Here is a 22,212-nt window from a genome sequence, read left to right on the forward strand (position 1 = left end):
TGTATCAAGCAGCTCAAGCGCTATTGTGATTGGACCCAGAGTCTCATCTACGATCCCGTACCGTGGTGTATCGAACGTACTCTGATAGCAGTGGTCAGCCATGCATACAAGATAACAGACCGTCTCTTGGATGTAAAAAAAATAAGTAAAAAAAAGAAGCTGGAAAATAGAAAAATAAAAGTGAAGGAATGGAATGGAAAAGCGAAAACCTGTGCTATCTGGGTTTGCCTGCAGGCTTTGCGAGCCCAGTTTCGTTTATATGTGGCGAGCGTAGGAAAATTAAAAATAGAGAGCACTGTTCACGCTCGGCAAAGACGAATCTCCTCCGATTGCCTTCCTCCCTCCCTCTCTTTTTCAATCCGTAAAGATAGCTGCGCAGCACAGGGATGCTAATAATGACTATCGACGCTCAAGATGCGCAAAGCACAGCTCGGGAGAGCCTTTAACCTATCCGCCAAAGGAACGGTGCCTGGGTATCAGAGTAATGCAAGAAACACGACTACTGCGCAACACCTGGGGGCGAAGATATGTCTGCCTTTGACAACAGATGCCTTCTTCCTGTGTCGCAGAAGCCTATCGCTACCCCCAAAAACAACAGGATAGTCACTCGTGAAACGCTCTTAAATGGCCACGGAATGCTGGCCACAGACGGAGCGCTCGATGGGTTTGTGCACCTTTTGTTGGCAGCAGACACTGCAGAAATGTCCGATGGGCCCAATAGCAATCAGCAAAAGCTGGCCGTTGTTCTAAGAAACAGAGGGCTGCCAGGACTCGGCTGGATTGGGATGGTTGCCACCACAGGCAGCACTCGGAACCGATACAGGTTTGGCCAGAAACCGTGCAACTTTACACAGGGGTCGCAGTCCTTGAGCGGCTACTGGCAATGGTCGGGCCTATCTCGGCCGAAATTAAAATGCAACTGCGCAAATGGCATGGCCGGGATATTCGCGGAAAGATTGCACCAGTGCTTTTACCGCTGGAAGACGAAAGGCTGCCGATCCTTTCTGTCAACAGATGAGTGGTGCGTGCTACTCCAGGCCTGTGTGCCTGAGTAGACCTAACAAGTTCACTGAGTACTGTAACACACGGATCGTGGCTAAGAAATCTTGGGCCGGGTCTGAGTTGTTTTTGCAAATAACGGAGGGGAAATGCTGCGCCGGGTTGCCAGCAAGGAATCGATGCTATGTTAGCAGGGAATCGGCTGCTGGTGGTTTTCTACCTTTGAGAGAAAAAGTGCGCTGCAGGCTTTCTTCCCACCCGCTCATTTGCTGTTTGCATTGCTATCTTTCGGTATTTTCAATTGACAAGCCAAGCGGCCTGGCTGTGGCTATTGCGCCATATAGGGACCATGTCCTGCCCTAAAATGGCGCTGTTCATTGCAGTTGCAGATTGTGGATGTGCCGGGGACTAGGGCACCAGGCGTGTCAGTCCAGAACAAGTGGGGGTGCCCTGTTTTGGCAAACCCAGGTTTTGCCATATATGTCCAGTTAGTCCCGAGACGCTGAAGGCAGGCAAGACGGTGCCCCGCTGCTGTAGCCACTGGCACATATAGCCACACAAGTAGCATAACAGCAGCACATATATGCGTGTGATCCGCTGATCTTTAAATCAAATCAGCCTTTATCTCGCGCATTTCTATGCGCTCCAAAAATGCCAGTCCTGCAAGCCGGATAGAGCACAGAAAAAAAAACAGCGACTGCGAATTCGCAGGGCTGGAATTGCCTCGCTTTCCTTATCCTTTTTCTTCATTTCACATCCCTCCAATCACACATTTACATTAACAAGGAGAATGTTCCCTCGTATTGTTGCCCGCTCCGCCAGCTCGCGTCTCGCGACCACCGCCTTCCGCCGGTTCGAATCTACCACAGCCAAGGCGGCCGAGTCTGCGGTCTCCTCGCGCCCCGCTGCCTCTGCGCCCAAGAAGAAGCGCGCTATTGGCGGGTTCCGCGGCGGCGTTGTCGGCTTCCTTCTGGGAGCCACAACCGCTGGTGCGTTCGGATTCGTGTACTTGATTGAGGAGTACCAGAAGGCTACGAGTCTTGTGCTGAGCTCGGTGGATGAGCTGGAGAAGTCATCGCTGAAGGTCAAGGAGTATGTGAAGAAGATTGAGGCAGTGGAGGCGGATCTGGCGAAGCTGCGGGCATCGAGTGCCACTACACAGCAGGTTGCGCAGCTGAAGGCTGACTGGCGCAAGCAGAACGTAAGTATACAAGGGATTGTGTGTGGAAGAGCATGGCGAGGAGCGTTGTGACATGTCGCTAAGTGCTTATGGAGGCCTTGTAGGATATTCTGGCGCGCGATCACCTCGAGCTGAAGGCCCACGTGTGGGAGATCGAGCAGGACGTTGACACTGCCCTTGGCCGGTCATCGTCGAAAAAGAACTAGAGTCTGGCATGGTGCTTCAAATATAGCGACACTTTCTTTACATCTGTTTGTTGCTCAACATGAAAGAGATGCGGTAAAATACATGCTACGTGGATGTCAGAGAATGAATCCGCCGCCGGTGTCTACATGCTCCTCCTGCTCCTGCTCCTGCCCTTCCTCCGATGAGGAGGATGTGTCGCTAGATGCTGCCTCCTTGCCTTTGCTTTTGCTCTTGAATGCAGCGCCTTGTGGCAGCGAACTCCTGGTGGCGAATGTGTCGTCGACCTCTTTCCGAACGCGCAAGGCAACCAGCAGTCTGCGCCATCGCTTGACCGCGCGCTTCTCTATAGCTGCTCTTTGCTGGGCGATCTTGTTATGTGTGCTCTCTGCCAGTGCATCGGCAACAAGTTCAGCAGAATCGCTGGGCACAACAACGCCACTGATGATGGGTGTGCTGACACCACGGCGGAACTCGAATCTCACGACAGCCTCTACGCAGTCAATGCCTAGATCCTTGCACAGCCGCTTGGCATCGGGATGTGGGATGTGTGCAGCGCCCTCAGGCAGCATAGATTCTGTGAACAGATCCAAGCGGCCATAGTCGTTTCTCGGCACCTTGCCGTCGGCAACCGGCGGCGGACGGAACAACTCCGTCTGCCACTCGCCAAACAGTGCGCTTACGGCCTCTACCCCCTGCGCTTCGCATTCCTCGACCTGCATTTTTGCGCGCGCAGTGACCGCTCGCTGCTTCACCGTCTTTATCGGCTGCTCGCCGGGCTTGACTGTGCGGCCCAGCCGCATCCACGCCATGGATGTGCGCAGTGCCTGGACGTTTTCGCGTAGAAACACCGGCTCCCCGCGCACAGTCCCAACTCGAGGCCCCTCTGGATACAGAATCTCGTTTTGCTTTAGATTGCGCTTCAGCACGTAGTGCGGATTGGAGGCAAAATCCGCAAGGCGCTTCGGCATGGCACTGCGGGCTTCACTGATGGCCATTTGCTCTTCCTCGCGATCATCGCGTTCGGTCTGGTCGGGGTTCTGCCACCGGTCCAGCCACCGGTCCCACCAAGACCGGCCATCCGAGCTGCTGGCTTTCAGACGCAGTTTGCTGGTAGTATTGACGAATTCTGCTGTGTATCGGCGTGTGATGTCGCGCACATAGCCAAGTGAGTCCAGACTAACAATGTACGCAAATTTGCACGGGGATGTCTTGGTGGGCCGCACGAGTTGCTTGGGGTTCTCGATGCTGGCGGTGAGTGGGTTGATTGGGACCCAGTTGTCCGGACAGAGGATCAAAGACCTCGCACCAGTACTGTGGCACGCCATCGTGCTTGGCCTTGGCCCTGGTTCTGGATGGGCTCGATTTTGCGCGCTTTCTCGCTGGGGACTGGTCCGAAGCGTCGGACAGGATCGCGCAGCCCTTCAAGAGCCTGGCTCTCGCTGACTGTCAGCTTCAGAGGCAGTGGCGAAATGCCTGCACAGAACCTGACATCAAACTTCAACGCCCGCAGCATACACGTCAGCAACATCGCCCTGTGCCATGGTCCTGGTCGCTCTCTTAGTCTCGATGAACCGGATAAATTGGTCCCCAATGCTTTGGCCCCGAGCCATGTCGGTCTCCCGGTATCGTAGCTTTGAGGGCGGTGAATGTCGCCAAAAAATAATGCAGGTCTGACGAGAACCACTCGAGCCTCAGTGTGAGCTTCACTGGATGCAGGTGCTCGTGCATGCGCTCGATGCTTGCAGCGGGGATCAGTGAGAATGCCCGCCCCAGGGTCTCCCCACTACATGCATAGTTCATGAGCTGCAAGGATGTGAGCATGCAGATCAGCTCGGCAATGTGCTGGCTGCGGCGCAGGATGCGTGCCCGCCTCGTCACCACTGGCCGGCGTCCTCGAGCTTTGAGCAGGCTCGGGGCTTCGCCAAAATCCAGCTCCACGGTACCCAGCTCAGGCAGATCATCCTCAGGCATCCCGACATCCTCAGGCATCTCGACATCCTCGAACATGTCGTCATCCTCGCTACTGCTCGCAGCAGGGATTGGGGCAATAATATCCGAAGAACGCGCCCTTTTTTCCGCAGGCGAGCGGGGAGTTTTTGCTCCGGGCTGCTGCGCAGTAGCCAAGCCTGCGATTGTCCTATCGTCTGGAGTCATGGCTGCGCTATATTCATAAAAGTATGAAAAAAGTTAAAAAAAATAAAAAGATTGGAAGGCGGATAGAGATGGTTTGTAATCGCGTACTGGTTCGGGCCATGGGAACTGTGGCTGCGGAACAATCACGGTTTGCCAGATTAACGCGCAGGATCATGGGATCGTATCGATGGCCATGACGCACGGCCCATGAGACATTGGGGCCATATCCAGAAAAAGCAGTCGCTCCATACATCATTCTCTGTCTGTGCACCCCGCCCCAAAGCATGCAAGGGTGGAGTGTATTTTTACACGCAGGCCGTGGCTAGCGTTTCTCACAAACCACCAGGCACCCGAAGGATGGCAATCATAACATGCCTGGATATGCGCGCCCGAACCAGCCCGGTGAATCCAGCCTCGCCTATTTATTTTGACACTCTTTCCCGCTGCCATGTCTCCCGCCTCGCCCCCAACAAAAGCGGGATATCGAGCAAGGCGATATAGTAGGTGGGCTTTACTGCCTTTTGGCGATAGCGCCGTTTCGATCGATAGAGCATCTGCTTGGTGATTGCGTGGTGATAGTGGGCTGGAATCCTATCGGTTGCTGCTAGACGAATGGCAGACAGAGCAGGGATAATCCTGCTTGGCAAGGGGGCGCCGGTAACATGATCCTACCACCATGGCCATGGCAAGCATGTGCGACTATTGCTGATAGTAGGCCGGCAGGCAGCTAGCCCGGCGGTGGTTGGCAGACAAGCTTTATTCCTCCGCAAAGCAGGAAACACCAAACGCTGCATCCGAAGATCCCTCATATCGGAAGAAGAAAGAAAAACTTGTGCTTAAGCAAGATTTCCTGCAGGGAACCTCTCTATTTTTCACACTCTAGACACCTGTTTCAGGTTTGACTGCATGGGGCTGCTGTGGTGGCCGGGAGGAGGACGTGAAATGAATGCGCACAACCCCTCTTTTCTGTGAGAATGAAATTGGATGGCGGTACGAGCTGAGCAGCAATACAAGTGCTGTGGTGGGCACACACACCAATGCTGAGGGAGCAAGGAAAGGGGAGGCAATTTATTACTTTGCGAAAACGAGGCAGATGCATTCGCGTCGCTCGGGTTAGTAATGGCCATTTGCTCCTGTTGTCGGTGCAACGTTACTGCCCGTCTGCACACGCCCTTTAGCCTCCATTTGCAACCCCCCTGTTTTTATCTAGTGGCATGCCTGGGCCACACGCTGTTTTCTGCAAATATCCTAGGGCAACACGGCTGGCGTTTGCCTCGAACGCTTTATCCTCTCACACATATTGCTGCTGCTGCCACCGCTGCCATTCCCTTTCAACACCGCCATTTTCTAACCAATCGTCAGCCATAGGGGGCGGTGTGCAGCAGAAAAAACTTCAGGCCAGATTTCAACCAAACCACCTCATGATCGCTCTCGGTGAAATCGATGAAAAAAATAAAACGCACAGGTCCCCCTGGAATATAATTTTCAACCTTCCTGCCCTCTCCCACCCGCTCTTTTCCCTCTCCCACCACGTAGTTCTTTTCCTCTCTCTATTTGTAACCTCGGTCTTGCTAGCGTCACCTTCTTTTTATTCTTTCCAGTCGTGCTCCTTGCTGGCGCGCTTTGAGGGTTGGGTTTTCCTTTTCGTATCTCCCTACTTTTGTTCTTGTCAGGGGGGCCGTGCGAGCTCTGCGTGTATGCGCTCCTTCTCTCTCCTGTCTTCGGTATATCTTTTCTTTGTACTATAGCCTGCTGTGGCAGCCAAACGCTCCGGAGAGGACACCAAACCGCTATCTTTTTCCGCCTAGCCAGCATTCGACCAAATTCTCAATTCATACACTATTCTCCTGAAAACAATAACCCAGCCGATGGTTTCGAAGGCGCAGACCCGATCCGAGGAGGCACCACACCGACTGCACCACTATTGCAGCCACAGCCATATGCGCGATCGGCTGAAATCGTCCGGCTCGCGCAGTACCGACATGTGCCTGCCGTGCAAACGCCAGCATGTAATCGGAGCATTTTCACGGGTGCGGCGGGTGCCTACACGGCTGCTATCGACGCTATCGCTGAGCAGCCACCATCATGGTCCGAGCGGGTGCACAGCCGGGGCCAACGCAGGTGTGGCAAGTGACGGCGATCTGCATACAGATTCGCTTGAATCCAAGGTGTATCCCGTGTACTCTGCGCGCCCAGCCGTGTGTCTCTCGTCGCATGCGGATGCGCTGGCTGATCCGGGCTATGTGCCTCTGCCGCATGTGCCACCTGCACTGGCTGCTGGTTGTTCGCTGATGAAGACCACATCGCGAGGCATTCATGCACGCAATTTTCGCCTGGACATCGCCCAGCAGCGGCTGACATGGGATTCGCGCAAGAAGAAAAAGCTCGCTCATGGTAAGTTTACAAACACAGTCTATTTTCGGTGCTCAGAGAGAGGCCTGGGTGGAAAAATGGGCTCAATTCTTGGAGGACGACTGCGAATAACTTCTCCGGGCCGAGTATATCCCCCGCTTTTCCAATTACGAATGCACTGGTGAAGGCTCACCAATGCGTTCGTAATTGGGTGGTATATTACGTGCGCAGCTCACGCCCAGCGGCTGCTGCAAAAAAACGAAGCGAGGGGATTGTCCCGGCCACTCGGGTGCATAACAAGCTCGCCGATGCTTGGGAGTCCTTTTTTCTGGTGGGATCCGCGGCCCTGCTCTGTCGCCCATCCCTACATGTTTGCGTTGGATGGGCAACGGCAGCCGTGCAGGAGGCGACATCTGAATATCTACAATGGGCGTACTTGTCACACTCGCTCCCCCCCTTTGTCGCCTTGTTCTGTTGCTGTTGCTGCTGCTGCTGCCGCTATCCAAACGACCGAGCCTCCGCATTGGTCGCCCCCTACCCTCAGTCCTCTATATCTCCGCTCTATCCACCCTTTTGTTCTCCTTGTCGCATTGTATGCACAGCCAACCAGCAACTAGACACAATGCTTGCTGCAGCAGTTGCAAAGCGAGTCCTTCGGGGATATATCCCTCGCCTATAATGGCCGGATTCTCTGTTACCGAACAGGCTATCCTCTTCCCTCTCTCAGTTGCGGGTATCTCCTGCCACAACAACAAAACAGCATAAACAATAACAACAACAGCGGCAGCATCGCCGCTCATCCTCGCTGCTCATCCTCGCCACAGCGAGAGCCTATTCGTGCCCGCCACTGCTATCCTTATCACTCCGAGCTGCTGCTCGCTACCGATTGCCCGAAAAGGGGATTTCGCCAAAGAGCGGTGGCTCTTGTCCAATACATACCATGTGACTTCCCATGGAACTGCAGCTTCTCCTGCGTGCTAATTTGTCCCATCGGCCTTGTATGTAGTCGATCTCGAGCGCATCATTGAGGTCCGTGTCGGCGAGGAAGCGCTGTGGTCAGTAGGCGACCCCGCCTGTCTGCCCAACCGCACCAAAAATCTGTTTACCATCGTATACTACCAGCAGATGGCCATCAGGTCCCTGTGTCTGTGCGCAAGCACCGAGTCTCTGTTCCGCGACTGGGTCGTAACACTGAACGCGCTGGTGGCGAATCGCCAGCCGGTGTCGACGCTGCCGCTGTTTGAGCGGTGGCGGATGATCACCATCAACCGCCAGTGGTGGGAATCAGACACATCGGGGGACGCAGCCACCGACGCGCTGACATTTGTTGAGAATGCATTCATCGCGTCACGCACCAGCCCGCTGACCACCGCCCCGTCATCTAATGCATCTTCTATGCTGGCCCTGTCCGCCGTTTCCCACGATGTCCCTCCACCCATAGCCCGAGCCATGTCCCGGCCAGCCTCTCCGGTTAAGCAGCTGCCACACAGGCTCGGCAGTATGGTGGGGCTACGTGCCTTGCAGCTGCATCCGTCGCTGCCGCCACCGCCACCGCCGCTGCTGACGCGCGCGCTTGAAATGGTTCCGCAGCGCGTGGGGTGTTGCGACGAAGTGGTCAACGACCTGGTCGAGGCGGCGATTATGTGCCAAGCACGACCCGACGTGGCTGCCATTTATAGCAACCTGGTCACATCGGCATTGATGCAGGAGGCGGCCAAGAACTCGCTCAAGCAGCGTCAGCGTCGCGTGGCAGTTGTACCCAGCACCGGCTTTGGGGACAAGCAGTTCCGGATTGGCGATGACGATGACGATGACAATGACGAGGATGATGGCGAGGACGAGTTTGGGGATTTTGAGCCGTCGATTTACACAGATTCTGCCGAGTCATCAGTGCACCGCCCCTCGGAGCTAACGCTGCCGATGTTTGCGCACTTTGTGCGTGAGGAGCAGGACGAGCAGGTGTCGGATGCCGAGGTTGAGCGGCGATTTGATGCGTTCACGCGCACCGAGGGTCAGGAGACTATGACGCCATTCGAGTTTGAGGCATATCTGCTGTCGCTTTACAACTCGATGGACTATGTCGAGGGGGACTATGCGAACAGCTCGGACAGCAGCGACGGCCGCAGCACACTGTCTGAGCACGCCGAGCTGGCCAACATGGACGAGCCGCTCAACCACTACTACATTGCGTCATCGCATAACACGTATCTTTTGGGGATCAGCTGGTCGGAACCTCGTCAGTTGACGGGTATGTGAACGCTCTGCTCCGCGGCTGCAGGTGTCTTGAGTGTAAGTGACTAAGAGCATGAATTTTAGGGGATGAGGGGACAGGGGAGGGGTAGCGGGAAAATCTGGAGCACATCATACGTGGTCCGCCCCGCCCCAACCATGTACATGCATGTCGGCTAACACGTACGCTTGGATCTGTAGTGGATTGTTGGGACGGGCCTTCTAAATGCCCAATTATAAGCCACGGCCGTACACTGTAAGTACACGAGTTTTTCCAACACGGGGATTTCGGATGTGTGATGCGTGTGTTAATTATGCTGTTGCATATCGCTGTGAAGAATTCAGATGTGGCAGTGCACATACAAATCTGGATTGCATTCTGTTTTGTTTCGCATTTCCAAATATAGAAGTGGCCAATTGGGTGTTGCAAAGATATATGCATGGTCACATGGATTATGCGATGGTTGTCTTTCTCTCACCACCTCGCTGTTTCCGATTGGGGCAATTTCTCGGAGGGGGGGGACACATTAGAGAATGGGAGCGGTGTGGGAATGAAACACAGATTTAATGCGTGGTGTAGTTTTCTAAAAAGACGTTTCTCGCCAAATATCTACCATGTAGCACAACCCGGATCTTGTTTGAGGATGCCATCATTGCTATTGCAAAGTATGCGTTTGCAGTGTCGCCGTACCCGGTGATTCTGTCGCTGGAGACACACTGTACAGTGGAGCTGCAGGTAAAAATGGCAGAGCTCATGGTCGAGCATCTGGGCGACTATCTGCTCACCGAGCCCCTCAATGAGGACGAGACAGAGCTGCCGACGCTGGAGCAGCTAAAGTACCGGATTATTATCAAAAACAAGGTGCTGGAGGAGCACGCAAGCCGCAGCAACAGCCGGCGGTCGTCGATCATCGGGATCCAGCCGTCAGCATCGGCCGGCACGCAGACGCAGCAGCACCTTGCTGGCGGAGGGGCCTGTGAAAGCAAAGGGTGGCAAAATTGCGCCGGAGCTGTCGCAGCTGATCACGTACTGCAAGGCGCAGCACTTTGAGAGCCTGGAGGAGAATCTGGCAGCATATGACCAGGTGTCGTCGATTGATGAGAAGACGTCCGGCAGTCTGATCCGGAACCAGCGGGCCAAGTTCGTAGAGTTCAACTCGGTTCAGATGACGCGGGTGTACCCGCACTACAGGCGCATTGGGTCATCGAACTTTAACCCGATCAGCCACTGGAATGTCCGGGTGCCAGATGGTGGCGATGAACTACCAGACGCACGACCGCGCAATGGAGATATACGAGGCGATGTTCCGGCGCACGCACAATGCCGGATATGTGTTGAAGCCGCAGCACTTGGTTGCTCCGTCGCCGGCGGTGTCGTCGTCCTCGTCGACATACTCAAGGTCGTCGTCGGATAGCAGCAGCGACATGAGTCATCCGCGGCCGCTGGCGAGTAATCCGGCAGCACACCCGCGGCGTGCGACGGTTCACCTGACGCTGTTTGCGGCATACAATGCGGCTCGCAGCACCGGGCATGTGGGCAATGCCGGCGCAGCGACGGACTCGGGGTTCCGGCACAGCGGCGGGACATACTTTGACATGCCGTCGACGCCGCGAGCGCTGTCGCGGCCGCCCTCGACAATCGCCATGTTCCGTGCAGAGCCGAACCAGCTGGCGCTGGACTCGTTTGCATTCGGCAGCCCGTCGCTAGCGGCAGCGCAGGCGCCCGGCGGCAGTGGGTTCCTGACAAGCAGCACAATGACGCCGTCAGTGCTGTCGGCGCGCGACTACCCTGCAGCGGCCGGGACACCATATGCCGCGGTTCCGAGTGGAGATCGAGCTGATCACCGATGGCGGAGTGGGGAAGGGCGGGGGTCTGACGGCGACGCACAGCTCGGTGGAGGACCTGACGGCGCTGGCATCGGCGCTGAACTCGGCGCCGGGCTCGCCGACGCTGAACGCACAGCACCTGACGTCGTTTCCGTTTGGGTCGGCGGCAGGCACGGGCGGGGCGTCGGCCGTGGTGCCGCAGCCAGCACTGCATAGTCTGGTGTTGGGACGCAGCCGGTACTGCACACGCAACGGCACAGTTAGCTGCGGGGTGGTGCGGTGGCGGGACGAGCACGTGATGCATATGGTGAGAGATCCAGATATGGCGTTTGTCCGGTTTGCAGCGTTCGAGGACGACCAGGAGGTGGCATCGGCGTGCATTCTGGTGGCAGCGCTCAAAAATGGACACCGGTTTATTGAGCTCGGGGAGAGCGACAAGCACCGGCTGTCGCGGCCGATCTGCCTGCTTGTGCATGTGCAGGGGCCAGCGCACTCGCGTGGAGCAAGAACACCGTGAAAACAAAATGTTGGCGGCGATCAGCAGAAACTCTAAAAAACATTTCCAGAAACCAAAATTTTATCCACTTGTGTACAATTTTTACCACATAATTATATCAATCATCATTAGCAGCGATGGCGACGACGACGACGACGACAAGTATATTCATGAGATAAACTAAACTACATTACACGAGGAGGAGACTATTCGAGTCTTTTTATTTTCAGTGCTCGTACGGCGGCGGCAGATTGCGTCTCTCGTACGGCGGCAGCTGCGCGTCATCCAGATCAGGCACAGGCACCGCCCTCGCCCTGGCAACAATGCCCAGATTAAGCCTCTTGTCCCTAGTAAGGTCATGGTCGCCGCATCTACACCTCTCCAGGACCTCTGCGACGTCGCTCAGCAGCACGCCCTGCGGCACCGTGACCCTGAGCAGCGGGCGGAACTCGCTGGCGCTAAATGCCCGCTGCGCCCGCACCACAACCTGCCTCTGCCCCATGTCCCACCAGCCCGCCAGCCGGTCGTAGCTGCGGTCCCTGTACATCTCCACCACCAGCCCGCCGTTCCCGCACGGCACGTTCACCGTGCACAGGCTGGTGCGTGTCTGCTGCACAAGGAACCCGTGGATCTGCCTGGCGCTGCCCAGACACGCAAACATGGGCATCGACGGCGTCAGCGTTATCGTGTCGGGCAGGGCCTCCGGCTGCACCAGATGGCCGCCGTACGGCAGCCCAAAGGTGCCCTGCAGGAAGCCGAAGCGCAGCGGTGCGCGGTAGCGAGGCGGCGAGGCGAAAATGTACGCGAAAAACTGCGCCAGGCTGTCCAGGGCTGAGGCGAAGTAGGCGGATAGCGTGGTCCAGAGCGGCGGGGGGTTGATCGGCGATGTCATGATACAAATGAAAAATGCGTAGGGAAAGGGAAGTGAGGGAAGAAAAACAGCGGTGTACAGTGGAAAGAAGGGAGGAGGGAGTTTTTTTATAAAGCACCTGTCATACTCGGGGGGCTGCAGAACTGCATGTGTTTTATTTAGTGCATTAAGCGTTTTGCTACAGCGTCGTGTTTGGCAAATGCGCCGCTCGCTTTGAACAATCGCCCTGAATAGCAAGAGCCAACTAGTGCGCGCATTTCCGGATACAGGAGCAGCTACAGGTGGCTTGTTGTTGCAGCCTACCTAGCGCTTTAGCACGAACCGGAACAAGGCCTGCTGGCCGCTGGCAAGCACAATCCGGTCAACCATTTCCTGTCTTTTCCCGGCTGCACCGGCCAATGCCCAGTCACCGTAAACACGCAAAACACCAGTGGCATTGGCCAGAATACTCGCCGGCACATCAACCGTATACCCTGCAATGGCCTGCAGTCTCACAAGCACATCGAGGCTACCTGTTTGCAGCTCCGCCCTCACCCCCACCATCCTCAGGCCCTCCACCGCCGACGCCAGTGGGGCAAGCATACCAAGTGCCAGCCGCTGCTGCTCTGTTCTGGCCGGCGACAGAAACACCAGCATGGGGGAATTCAGCAGCACATTGCGCCTGGCTGCCATGTCTGGCTGCAGGTCCAGGAAATGCGAAACAGCTGCTGGTGTGTGGTCAGTCAGGGGCACCGACATGCCACGGAAGTCGTTGCCGGTCATGCTGCGGTGCAGCATGGTCTCCAGCGTATTGGGGGAAGGGCACGTGACGCCCATCGCCTGCCGCGCATGCAGAGCCAGTCTGCCGGGCAGCCCTACATGCGACACCGCCGGGTAGTAGTTGCCGGGGATCGGCGCGAACCGGCGGTACCGGCGCATGACCACGTCCACGCCATCGTACGTCTCGAACCGGCACCCCAGCAGATCGTCCAGGGGCCCGGCGCCCTGCAGCTCAAACTGCGCGATAACCTCGCGGTTATCCTTAGCCGTCAGCACCGCGGTGCTCTGCAGCATCGGCGAGTCGCCACACAAACGATACGACAGCCGCGTGCGCTCATCCACCTGCACGTAGGCGGTGTCGCAGAGCTTTCCGCGGTGCAGCTCAAACTCCAGATTTTGCGCAGCCAGCGGGCGCGAGTGCCATGCAGGCCGCAGGAACATTGCCAGCACTGTAGCCAATGCCACGCCGTATATGCAGAGTATGCACTGGCGTATCTGCCACCGCTGCACGCCTGCCAGCAGGTACCCGACCAGGAATGCAGGGGCTACTAGCCACACGAGCCGCTCTCCCTGCGTCCACTGCGTCAGCAGCGAAATGCTGCATACCTGCGCGGCAAAATACGTAAACCACAGGCCCAGTACACCGCCCAGTGCCATGGGCAGTGCCCGCACCAGCCTTCCCTTGGGCGGGTCCTCGGGCTCCACCGTGCCTTCGTCGCTGCGCCAGCTAACCAGCCGATCATAGGGCTCCGGCGACGATGCGACGGCGGTCGGCGACCGGCTGCCCGACCCATACGGCATCTGCGGAGACTTGGCAGTGGCATTCGCCGCAAACAATCCAGGGACTCGCACCGTTTGCGGCACTAGGCCGGCGAGCCGCGAGTCAGCTAGCCAGTCGCTGTTGATTAGCACTGCAACCGCCAGGCCCGCGCTCAGACAGCCGCCAGCCACATAAAAGACCAGCGCATACATCAGCATAAACGAATGCATGATGTATGCACCCGACGCCTGCACATGTGGATTGGCAAAGTACTCGCGCAGCCCATGCACTACCACATGCTCCACCCCGTCTTGCATGACCGCGATGCGGATGCGACGGTCACGAGTTGCCGCCAACCGCACCCGCACATTGCCCTTGTCCAGCACCGCCGCATGCAGATGCCGCTGCGGCTCCGCCCGCTCGCCAGAAACCGCGGACCCGCCAGTCAGCATGTAGCTGCGCAGGCCAAACGCCGGCACATTGCGCGCAACAAACTCTGCCACGAACGCGTCGCGCGCGTCATTGGCGACTACCTCCACTGCCACCGGCCGACCTGCGTCATCCACCACTGCAATTTTGCGCGTATGCACCAGCAGCCGCACCACCGAGTCCTGCGGCTCCAGCGCATTGGCGTTGGTCACTGTGATTTGCTGCATGCAGCCCGCATCCGAGCAGACTCGGCGCGGCACCTCCAGCAACGCGCGCTGCCGCGACTCGCCCAGCGCATCGAGTTCTTGCGCCCGCCGCGCCGCCGTATTGTACGCCACCGGCTCGGTCTGCTTGGAGCGAGCCGCCATCAGCGACTCTCTTACGGTCTTTGCTTGGAGATCCTGGCCGCTGGCAAGTGCCAGCGCGTGTTGGCCGGCCAGCAATGCTACGCGGGCCGCGCGCTTCAGCCGGCTGACGTAGTCATGGAAGGCTGCGTCGGTGCACGTGCCTGTGATCGCGTCGTGGTGGTATCCAATGGCCACCTGCTTGCGGGCAAACTCCATCTGCTGCTCCAGCTCCATCCACGCGTCGCTCAAGGCATTGCGCAGCCGCGCCATCGCCAGCAGCACCTCTGCGTGCTGCACAATCTGCTCGGTGTCGCGCACCAGCCATTTCAGATACGGCCGGGTGGTCAGCATGCCGCTCCAGTACTGCTCGTACGGCTTGTCCTGGTACGGATACATGTCGCCCGAGAACTCCTGCAGCTGCCCGCGCTCCCTCTGCAAGTGCGGGTCGATTGCTGCAAAATACTCGGTCATGGTTGAGTACTGCGCATTGATCGCCTGCCACGCTCCCCGCTCGGTGCTGCCAATGTATGCCAGCAGTTTGTCCAGGCACTGGAATGCCCGCGCTGCACGCACGTACCGGAAGTCGTCGCCCATCATCACCAGCACGTGACCGTGGCCCGGATACTGTCTAACCTGCCGCATTGCGAACCTCCGCAGCTCCTCGGCTAGTTCCACCACATTGCATTCCTCGGTGTTGTCAAAGTCAAAGTTGCTGCTGGGCGCCGCATAATGCACCGACAGGAAATGCGTCAGCACCGCCGGCTGCTCCGGATGCCTTTCCGACCGCCACAGGAACTGCAGCCCGGCGTTTCTGGCAAACTCGTACTGGTCGCGGTACGCCATCCGGCCCATCACCAGCTTCCGGTACCCAAAGCCCGCCAGCAGATATGCCATGCTCTGCATGTGCCCGAAATTGTCGATCTGCCAGCCGATGCTGGCGCTGGCGTTCAGCTGCTGCTGGAGCGCCCGCCGCCCCACATCCACGATGCTATTGTGCGCCCACCACGTCGCCAGGCCCTCGTCCGGGCTGACATACGTCCCGCCCACAAACTCCCACTGCCCACGCCTCACCAGCTCCCCCAGTGCCTGCCGCCACGTCAGATTCCCCACTGTGCTGCGCTGGTCGCCCTCCTCGTCCATCCACATGTCTACGAACGCCAGGTCTCCCCAGATAAACCGCCGCTTGTTGTCTGCAAACAGCTCCTGGACCACCGACCGCATTACCTGGTGCACTGACTTGTCGTAGTACTGCCGGAAACTCAGGTTCCACCCGATGTCCGAGTGCGAGTGCGGCACTATGTGCAATGTCAGCTGCTGGGGTAGTGCTGGGACCGCCGTATCGCGCATTGTCGGCGGCATCGGCTCGCCGAACCATGGCGCCCAGGCTGGCTTGCCAAACGGCAAAACCTGCGTGTTGGAGAGCACCAGAATCCACAGCATCAGTGTGCCCAGGAGCACTGTGCCGCGCCGCAAGTATCGCCGAGGTACTAGCATCGGCAGCTTTTTTGTATGGGTAGTGAAAAAAAGCAGATAAAATAAGTCTGCAGAGAAAAAAAGAGTTGAAGTGCAGGAACTGTTCAGTGAAACGTCAAGAGTGGTCTGGGTTTAGCGAAAAGGCTTTGGCCCATGTGGCGGAAAAACAAATCAAAGGCATCGCTTGCGCCCCGAGCCTCCACCTATCCCCATGTCCTTTTCCGTGCCTTTTTTGAGTGGATCCGTGCACAAACACTGCCGCTTCTTCACTTGCTGCTTATCGTCGATTGACTGGCCTGCCACGAAAATCACATCACTGCGGCTAGGTCATTTGGGTGCATATCCCAGCAGGCAGTCTGTCTACCTAGCGGCGTTTTTATAACGTCCTCTGCCATCTATACATGCAGCAAACACATCTACCAAGAGAACCGCTATACTCGGAGGTTGCCTGAAACATTTCATTTTAGAAAAGCGAAAAATCAAGGCCAGGGTACTTGTAGTGCACAGTTGCATCCCACTGCAGCACTGTCAGGCTATTCTGTCCGTACGGGCTCTCGCCATTGCTGCCCTGGAACCTCAGCGCACCGCTCTTGTCATACCACACTTCCTGCGAATGATGCTCGAACCCCATGAACCGGAACGGCAGACGCGGTGCCATATCGCCGCCATACACAACACGGTAGATAGGGAGCGCCTGCTGAGAGAGCCACGCCGCAAATACCGGATTGCCGACCCGCGGCTCGCCATACGTGAACAGCTTCATTTTTCCAACCCACTCTGGGTGCCGTAGCGCCAAGTCCACTGTCGCCAGCGTCGCCTGTGCGCTTCCAAGAGAATGCCCGGTAATCACAATGCTGTAATCCGGAAACTTTGCAACCAGCTTGCTGATCTCAACCTCGATACTCTGGGCTGCTGCCTGGTACGCCTGCAGGAACCCCAAGTGCACCTTGGAGCCCGGAATCCCTGCCGGCCACGAGACCGGCACGAATGTCAGGTCCTTGACAAAGTCCATGAACACTGTGCTGCCGCGCCAGCTGGCGATGATCTCCTTGGTGTCGGGCTTGTGCGCCACGTATCCGTAGCTTGGGTTGAGCTTTGCCGACAAGTCCCAGTGGTAATCGACAACACTACCCTTTGTATCGTCGGCTTGGCAGTTTATATCGCATGTCCAGGTAGTGCCATTTACTTTATAGGCGGCCCCTGCGTAGCGGGCGTACTTGACCAGGGTCTCGGCCGGGATTGTTCCGGTCTGCTTGTTCGCCACATACGATATGGTCTTCTTGTCCCCGCCGCCTGCAATGTAGGCAGTCTGCGCCGCCACCAGTACTGCTGAGGCTGAGGAGAGCTCTGCCAATCCGCTTGAATCGTTGTGCTGGTGAAGACTAGCTGCCGATGTAGACAGACTGGCAAGAGCAACAAGAATAAGAGCCGAATATTTGAGCATTCTTGGCGGGCGTTATCACAGTGCAACAGTAGGTATTAGGTTTTTAGTGGTGTCGAGTTCAAGCTTTGGCCCGCTCCTATATGTCCTTTATATGTCGCTGCCTATATGCTCCTCCAAAACAAGCAGCCTCCCACATCATCTACACCTGGGGAACATGCCCCGTCTCTAGAATGGCTGAGAGGATCTGCTTATCGTGCTGCTGAAATCCAATGCATATCGGCTTGAAAGCTCAGCAGATCAGCCATCTGTTGATCTAGTATGCCCATCTGAGAATATAACACCATGCCGCCAATCCACCGCCCCTCCCCTTGTTGCACATACATATTAGACAGTCCGTTTCCACTTGTCATATGACTTTGCATAGTCCTACGCTGGCCCTCCCCCTTTTCTGCACCGCAAATCCATTACAAATCTTTGCCGGTAAACAGAATAGGAAATCACTACATACCATGTGCCAAAGGAGTGGTCTCAGCCTGTGCAAACTGCATGTCGCGGAGACCGGCTTTGCCATGATATGCCCGTGGGCATGACATTGCTAGACACTCTGAATTATCTGACAGCTTGCCATTTTATTGCAGCCGCTGGGAATGGAGCTGCAATGTGTCTCAGCCTGGAATAATCTTTGCATCAGTATGCAAGTTTGAGGCAGCTGCAAACCCATGCGGAGGCTCTCAAACGGCCCACTTGCAGTCCCTTCAACAGCGACTCATCGGGTGACGAAACAGCAAACTGTCCAACTGGGCATTTCGTTGCCATTATGAAACAAAAACATTCATTTGGCTATCTCCAGGTATTCTAATTAAACGTATACTAACAAAAGTTATTAAGGAATGCTCTCGATGTTGCCAATTGCCCAGTAGAGCAGCTCAAAGCTAAGGCCAGGGTATCTCAGATGGTCAGGCACGTTCCACTGCAAAGGGAGCAGACTATTCTGACCACTTGCATTCTCGCCGTTGCTGCCCATGAACTTTAGCCTGCCGTTCTCGTTATACCAGACCTCCTGCGAGATATGCTGGAACCCCATGAATTGGAATGGAACCCGCGGTACCAAATCCCCCTTATAAACGGTTCTGTAAATCGGGAACGGCTGCTGTGATAGCCAGCCAGCGAATTTCGGGTTGCCGACCCGCGGCTGTCCGTAGGTAAACAGCTTCAGCTTGCTAAGCCATTCCGGGTGGCGCGTCGCATAGTCTACGGCTGCAATAGTCGCCTGTGCACCACCAAGCGAGTGCCCAGTCAGCACAATGCTATAGTCAGGGTATTTTGCGACCAGCTTAGCAACTGTCTCTTCAATATGGGCTGATGCTGATGAGTAAGCCTGCAGGAATCCTCGGTGAACCTGGGAGCCAGCAATCGACGGTGGCCATGATACTGGGAAGTAGGTTAAGTCCTTCACCCAGTCCATCAGAATAGTCGTGCCACGCCAGCTGACGATGATCTCTTTGGTGTCGTCCTTATGGGCAACGAAGCCAAAGCTAGGGTTGGTCGTTTTCGCCGTGTCCCAGTGGTAGTCAACAACCGTGCCCTTCGTGTCGGCAGCCTTGCAGTTGATGCTGCATGTCCATGTCATGTCTAGAACCTTGTAGGCTGCGCCCGAGTAGCGGCCATATTTGACGATGGTGTCTGCAGAGACCGTCCCAGTTTGGTTGTTGGGGGCATACGACCAGACTTTCTTGTCACCACCACCAACGATATAGGCGGTTTGAGCAGCAAGGAGAGCCGCCGCTGCAGAGGCTTCAGAGAAAAGAGCAGGGCCACCAGAACTGCTGCGCTCCTGAACAGGTGCAGCAGATACAGACAGGCTGGACAAGACAGCAGCAAAGATGATCGAATACTTGAGCATCTTGAAGTATAACTGAGCAATGGTAGTAAAAAGGTGTATCTCTATCAAGAGCAAGCAGCAAATACCAAAACGAAAAGGCTAGTGCTGTTATTGCATTTTGGAGGATAAGGCTGTCATAAACCAGCTCATTTTATAGTCTACCATATCGCATACTTTGAGAGTAAATGCAAGTGATTTGCTATCACCTATATCTAAACATCTGGCCATGAGTCAATCGTCCTGGAAATTCCGCAAACCGTACATTCGATTGTTCCAGATCTGCGATCTGCTTCATTAGAGGGCTGCAATGGCGGTGTCCCTGTAAAAAGTTGTGAAGCTGGCCAGGAGAAGAATGGTGTCTCTATCAAATGGCATGCAGACCGCTTTGTGACTGGCTGTCCTTGTCGGTCTGAGAATAAAACCTGTGTATGTTTGCTGATCTGTCCCCCTTTTTCAAACAAAAATGCCGCTTCCAGGCTATGCCAAGCCGTTACGCTTCCTTCTATATGGCTACAAAGCTGCCAGCCATATGCTCTTGCATGCTTTGCAGTGGCTACACTCTGCGCCGTAAATCTAAGGCAAAGCAGGACATGGCTGTCCTTTCTTTGTGGATATCAGCAGGATCATAGATCTTGCATCGACAGCGCAACGGCACTATGCAAATGCTGCATTGCGCGGAGCCCGGCTTTTTCTTTGTATGCCCGTCGATGTGAAAGATGCTGGAGTTGCATGTCTCGAATCATTACAGCCCAGAGATTCTGCTTATTCATTGGCCAGCTGATGGGAAAGAATATGTGGGTTCAAAAAACTGCATCCCACCAATGTATTACAAAAACATGAGCCAAAGAGACTAAGGATTTCAACACACTTGTCCTCGGTAGGCTCTGTGACAACACATCTGCTAACGGGGATTTAGGCACCCTCACTGGAAATTATAACAGCTCAGCTATGAATCAAATGGTATTCCTGGTACCATCTGATCCATAAACTGGAAGTACTATGAGATGCAAGTCTAAGGAATGCTCTCAATGTTGCCGATTGCCCAGTAAAGGAGTTCGTAGCTGAGACCAGGGTACCGCAAGTGGTCGAGCACACTCCACTGGAGCGGCGTCAGACTATTCTCTCCATAGGGGCTCTCTCCATTACTGCCCTGGAACTTTAGCGCGCCGTTCTCGTCATACCAGACTTCCTGCGAATGGTGCTTGAACCCCATGAACTGGAAAGGCGCACGGGGCACCAGATCCCCCTTATAAACTGTTCGGTAGATTGGGAACGGCTGCTGCGACAGCCATCCAGCAAATGCCGGGTTGCCGACCCGCGGCTCACCGAATGTAAACAGCTTCAGCTTGCTGAGCCATTCCGGGTGACGTGCCGCGTAGTCTGCTGCCGCAATAGCCGCCTCACCACCACCCAACGAGTGCCCGGTAAGAACAATGCTGTAGTCAGGGTGTTTTGCGACCAGCTTTGAGACTGCTGCCTCAATACCGCTTGAAGCTGAGGAGTATGTCTGCAAAAAGCCCTGGTGTACCTTGGAGCCAGAAACAGAGGAGGGCCAGGAAACCGGCAAGAAGGTGAAATCCTTGATCCAGTCCATCAGGATTGTGCTGCCGCGCCAGCTGACGATAATCTCTTTGGTATCGTCCTTGTGAGCGACAAAGCCGTAGCTTGGGTTCAATGTGGTCGAAGTGTCCCAGTGGTAATCAACGACAGTGCCCTTTGTATCGTCGGCTTGGCAATTGATATGGCAGGTCCAGGTCGTGTCCAGCACCTTGTATGCGGCCCCTGAATAGCGGCCATATTTGAGAATGGTTTCAGATGAAACAGTCCCTGTCTGGTTGTTGGAGACAAAAGTGGTTGCCCTGTCTCCGCCGCCGACAGTGTAGGCCGTTTGGGCAGCAAGTAGAACGGCTGCTGCTGAAGCTTCAGAGAAAAGAGCAAAACCACCGGAGCTACTACGCTCCTGGATAGGTGCTGCAGATACAGACATGCTAGCCACAGCAGCAAAGAAGATGAAGGAGTGCTTGTTCATTTCGCAGGTGTGTTGAGTGGTTAGCCTCTATAACTTATATTGATGTTCTGCCAGAGAAAGACCGATTTATCGAGACGATGGAAGGGCTCAAGGATGCTGCTTTACAGCTGACGGGCAAACCGGCCTTTCAGTGCTTCCTTTATACACGCTCTTGCTATGATGCAGCGAAACGAGCAGCACTATGCAGACCGGCTTTTCCGCCTGGTCCACCGAGCAACACCCATCTACCAGAATTGGCGGACCATGGTTAACAGGTTGCCTGAGAATTAGCGCCAACTGAACTGGAGGAGAGCAGGAATACAACGAGGTCGTTCTGGTTTGAAAGTAGCGACTCAATATACTTGCGAATCGCTTGTTCCGTCAGACTCAGAGTAGAGGCCATCTTGGCATTGACGCGTAGAGGTGGAGTGCTCAGCCGGCCCCGTGCTCAGAGTTTCCATCCAGGCTTTGCAGATTGAAACGAGCATTTCTGCTCTATATAGAATTGGCCTACCACATGCGCCTGCATGAAAAAAAAACTCCGCCATATGCACTTGCATACATGTCTTTGACCAGCATATGCAGTGTAAATCAGTGGTAGGCTATAATGGCAGGTAAAGGGCAGAACATCGGTCATGTGCCAGATATGCGATGGGGCCATTAGGCACAATCCACCTGGCCCATGGCGGCAGTCCTTTTCTGCTACGAAGCGTGAAAGCGGAAATGAGGGGTAGATCCTACTGGGTGTATTGCAGGTTTTCGATGCTGTTTGCCAAGTCCAAACGATTGGAAGACCGCACCACAGATAGGACACGAGTACCATCATCTCTCTTAGTGGCTCAAACTAATCCGGACTGCTTCTTCACTACGCAGCCGCTAATACATTGCAGCATTAGA

At 55.6% G+C, this 22,212-nt stretch overlaps 9 protein-coding genes across 9 annotated transcripts; 3 read left to right on the plus strand and 6 right to left on the minus strand.

Annotated features, from left to right (window-relative positions):
- Positions 1–333: 333 nt before the first annotated feature.
- DL89DRAFT_303857 (uncharacterized protein) lies at positions 334–1,159 on the plus strand. The gene has a single exon (XM_040890870.1). It carries the CDS (start codon positions 528–530, stop codon positions 1,053–1,055), a length of 528 nt encoding a protein of 175 aa, XP_040741504.1. The 5' UTR covers positions 334–527; the 3' UTR covers positions 1,056–1,159.
- A 630-nt stretch (positions 1,160–1,789) lies between these two features.
- On the plus strand, positions 1,790–2,460 carry DL89DRAFT_285622 (uncharacterized protein; the record flags this gene model as incomplete). The annotated part of the gene is made up of 2 exons (XM_040889831.1): positions 1,790–2,200; positions 2,284–2,460. The coding sequence occupies 2 exons, from the start codon at positions 1,790–1,792 to the stop codon at positions 2,383–2,385; spliced, it is 513 nt and encodes a 170-aa protein (XP_040741505.1). The 3' UTR covers positions 2,386–2,460.
- DL89DRAFT_269399 (Rad4-domain-containing protein) lies at positions 2,417–4,547 on the minus strand. The gene is given in 5 exon segments (XM_040888290.1): positions 2,417–3,610; positions 3,651–3,751; positions 3,771–3,897; positions 3,938–3,996; positions 4,073–4,547. The coding sequence occupies 5 exon segments, from the start codon at positions 4,517–4,519 to the stop codon at positions 2,482–2,484; spliced, it is 1,863 nt and encodes a 620-aa protein (XP_040741506.1). The 5' UTR covers positions 4,520–4,547; the 3' UTR covers positions 2,417–2,481.
- Positions 4,548–6,366: 1,819 nt separating this feature from the next.
- On the plus strand, positions 6,367–11,423 carry DL89DRAFT_294760 (uncharacterized protein; the record flags this gene model as incomplete). Its single annotated transcript, XM_040890560.1, has 6 exons — positions 6,367–6,892; positions 7,857–9,075; positions 9,701–10,003; positions 10,032–10,314; positions 10,349–10,846; positions 10,875–11,423. 6 exons carry the CDS (start codon positions 6,367–6,369, stop codon positions 11,421–11,423), a joined length of 3,378 nt encoding a protein of 1,125 aa, XP_040741507.1.
- A 205-nt stretch (positions 11,424–11,628) lies between these two features.
- On the minus strand, positions 11,629–12,294 carry DL89DRAFT_259479 (uncharacterized protein; the record flags this gene model as incomplete). The annotated part of the gene is made up of 1 exon (XM_040885689.1): positions 11,629–12,294. The coding sequence occupies one exon, from the start codon at positions 12,292–12,294 to the stop codon at positions 11,629–11,631; it is 666 nt and encodes a 221-aa protein (XP_040741508.1).
- A 141-nt stretch (positions 12,295–12,435) lies between these two features.
- On the minus strand, positions 12,436–16,148 carry DL89DRAFT_47974 (uncharacterized protein). Its single transcript, XM_040891716.1, has one exon. It carries the CDS (start codon positions 16,060–16,062, stop codon positions 12,577–12,579), a length of 3,486 nt encoding a protein of 1,161 aa, XP_040741509.1. The 5' UTR covers positions 16,063–16,148; the 3' UTR covers positions 12,436–12,576.
- Positions 16,149–16,522: 374 nt separating this feature from the next.
- On the minus strand, positions 16,523–17,146 carry DL89DRAFT_212763 (alpha/beta-hydrolase; the record flags this gene model as incomplete). The annotated part of the gene is made up of 1 exon (XM_040884231.1): positions 16,523–17,146. A coding segment is annotated over one exon (624 nt), but the record flags the coding sequence as incomplete, so codon positions are not given.
- Positions 17,147–18,129: 983 nt separating this feature from the next.
- Positions 18,130–19,328, minus strand: DL89DRAFT_303868 (alpha/beta-hydrolase; the record flags this gene model as incomplete). Its single annotated transcript, XM_040890871.1, has 1 exon — positions 18,130–19,328. The coding sequence occupies one exon, from the start codon at positions 19,326–19,328 to the stop codon at positions 18,309–18,311; it is 1,020 nt and encodes a 339-aa protein (XP_040741511.1). The 3' UTR covers positions 18,130–18,308.
- Positions 19,329–20,367: 1,039 nt separating this feature from the next.
- DL89DRAFT_205888 (alpha/beta-hydrolase) lies at positions 20,368–21,063 on the minus strand (the record flags this gene model as incomplete). The annotated part of the gene is made up of 1 exon (XM_040884079.1): positions 20,368–21,063. A coding segment is annotated over one exon (696 nt), but the record flags the coding sequence as incomplete, so codon positions are not given.
- Between the last annotated feature and the right edge of the window lie 1,149 nt (positions 21,064–22,212).

This window comes from Linderina pennispora (assembly GCF_002104995.1).
Source record: "Linderina pennispora strain ATCC 12442 chromosome Unknown DL89scaffold_12, whole genome shotgun sequence".
Taxonomy (NCBI): Eukaryota; Fungi; Kickxellomycota; class Kickxellomycetes; order Kickxellales; family Kickxellaceae; genus Linderina; species Linderina pennispora.

What these genes read in the sequence shown, in the direction of transcription:
- DL89DRAFT_269399 (XM_040888290.1), bottom strand. Translation starts at nt 4,519, where the DNA reads ATGACTCCAGACGATAGGACAATCGCAGGCTTGGCTACTGCGCAGCAG. An exon ending in TGCACGAGCACCTGCATCCA is followed by an intron (nt 3,997 to 4,072) that starts GTGAAGCTCACA and finishes CCGCCCTCAAAG; the next exon opens with CTACGATACCGGGAGACCGA. An exon ending in ATTGGGGACCAATTTATCCG is followed by an intron (nt 3,898 to 3,937) that starts GTTCATCGAGAC and finishes ACCATGGCACAG; the next exon opens with GGCGATGTTGCTGACGTGTA.
- DL89DRAFT_303857 (XM_040890870.1), top strand. Translation starts at nt 528, where the DNA reads ATGTCTGCCTTTGACAACAGATGCCTTCTTCCTGTGTCGCAGAAGCCT.
- DL89DRAFT_47974 (XM_040891716.1), bottom strand. Translation starts at nt 16,062, where the DNA reads ATGCTAGTACCTCGGCGATACTTGCGGCGCGGCACAGTGCTCCTGGGC.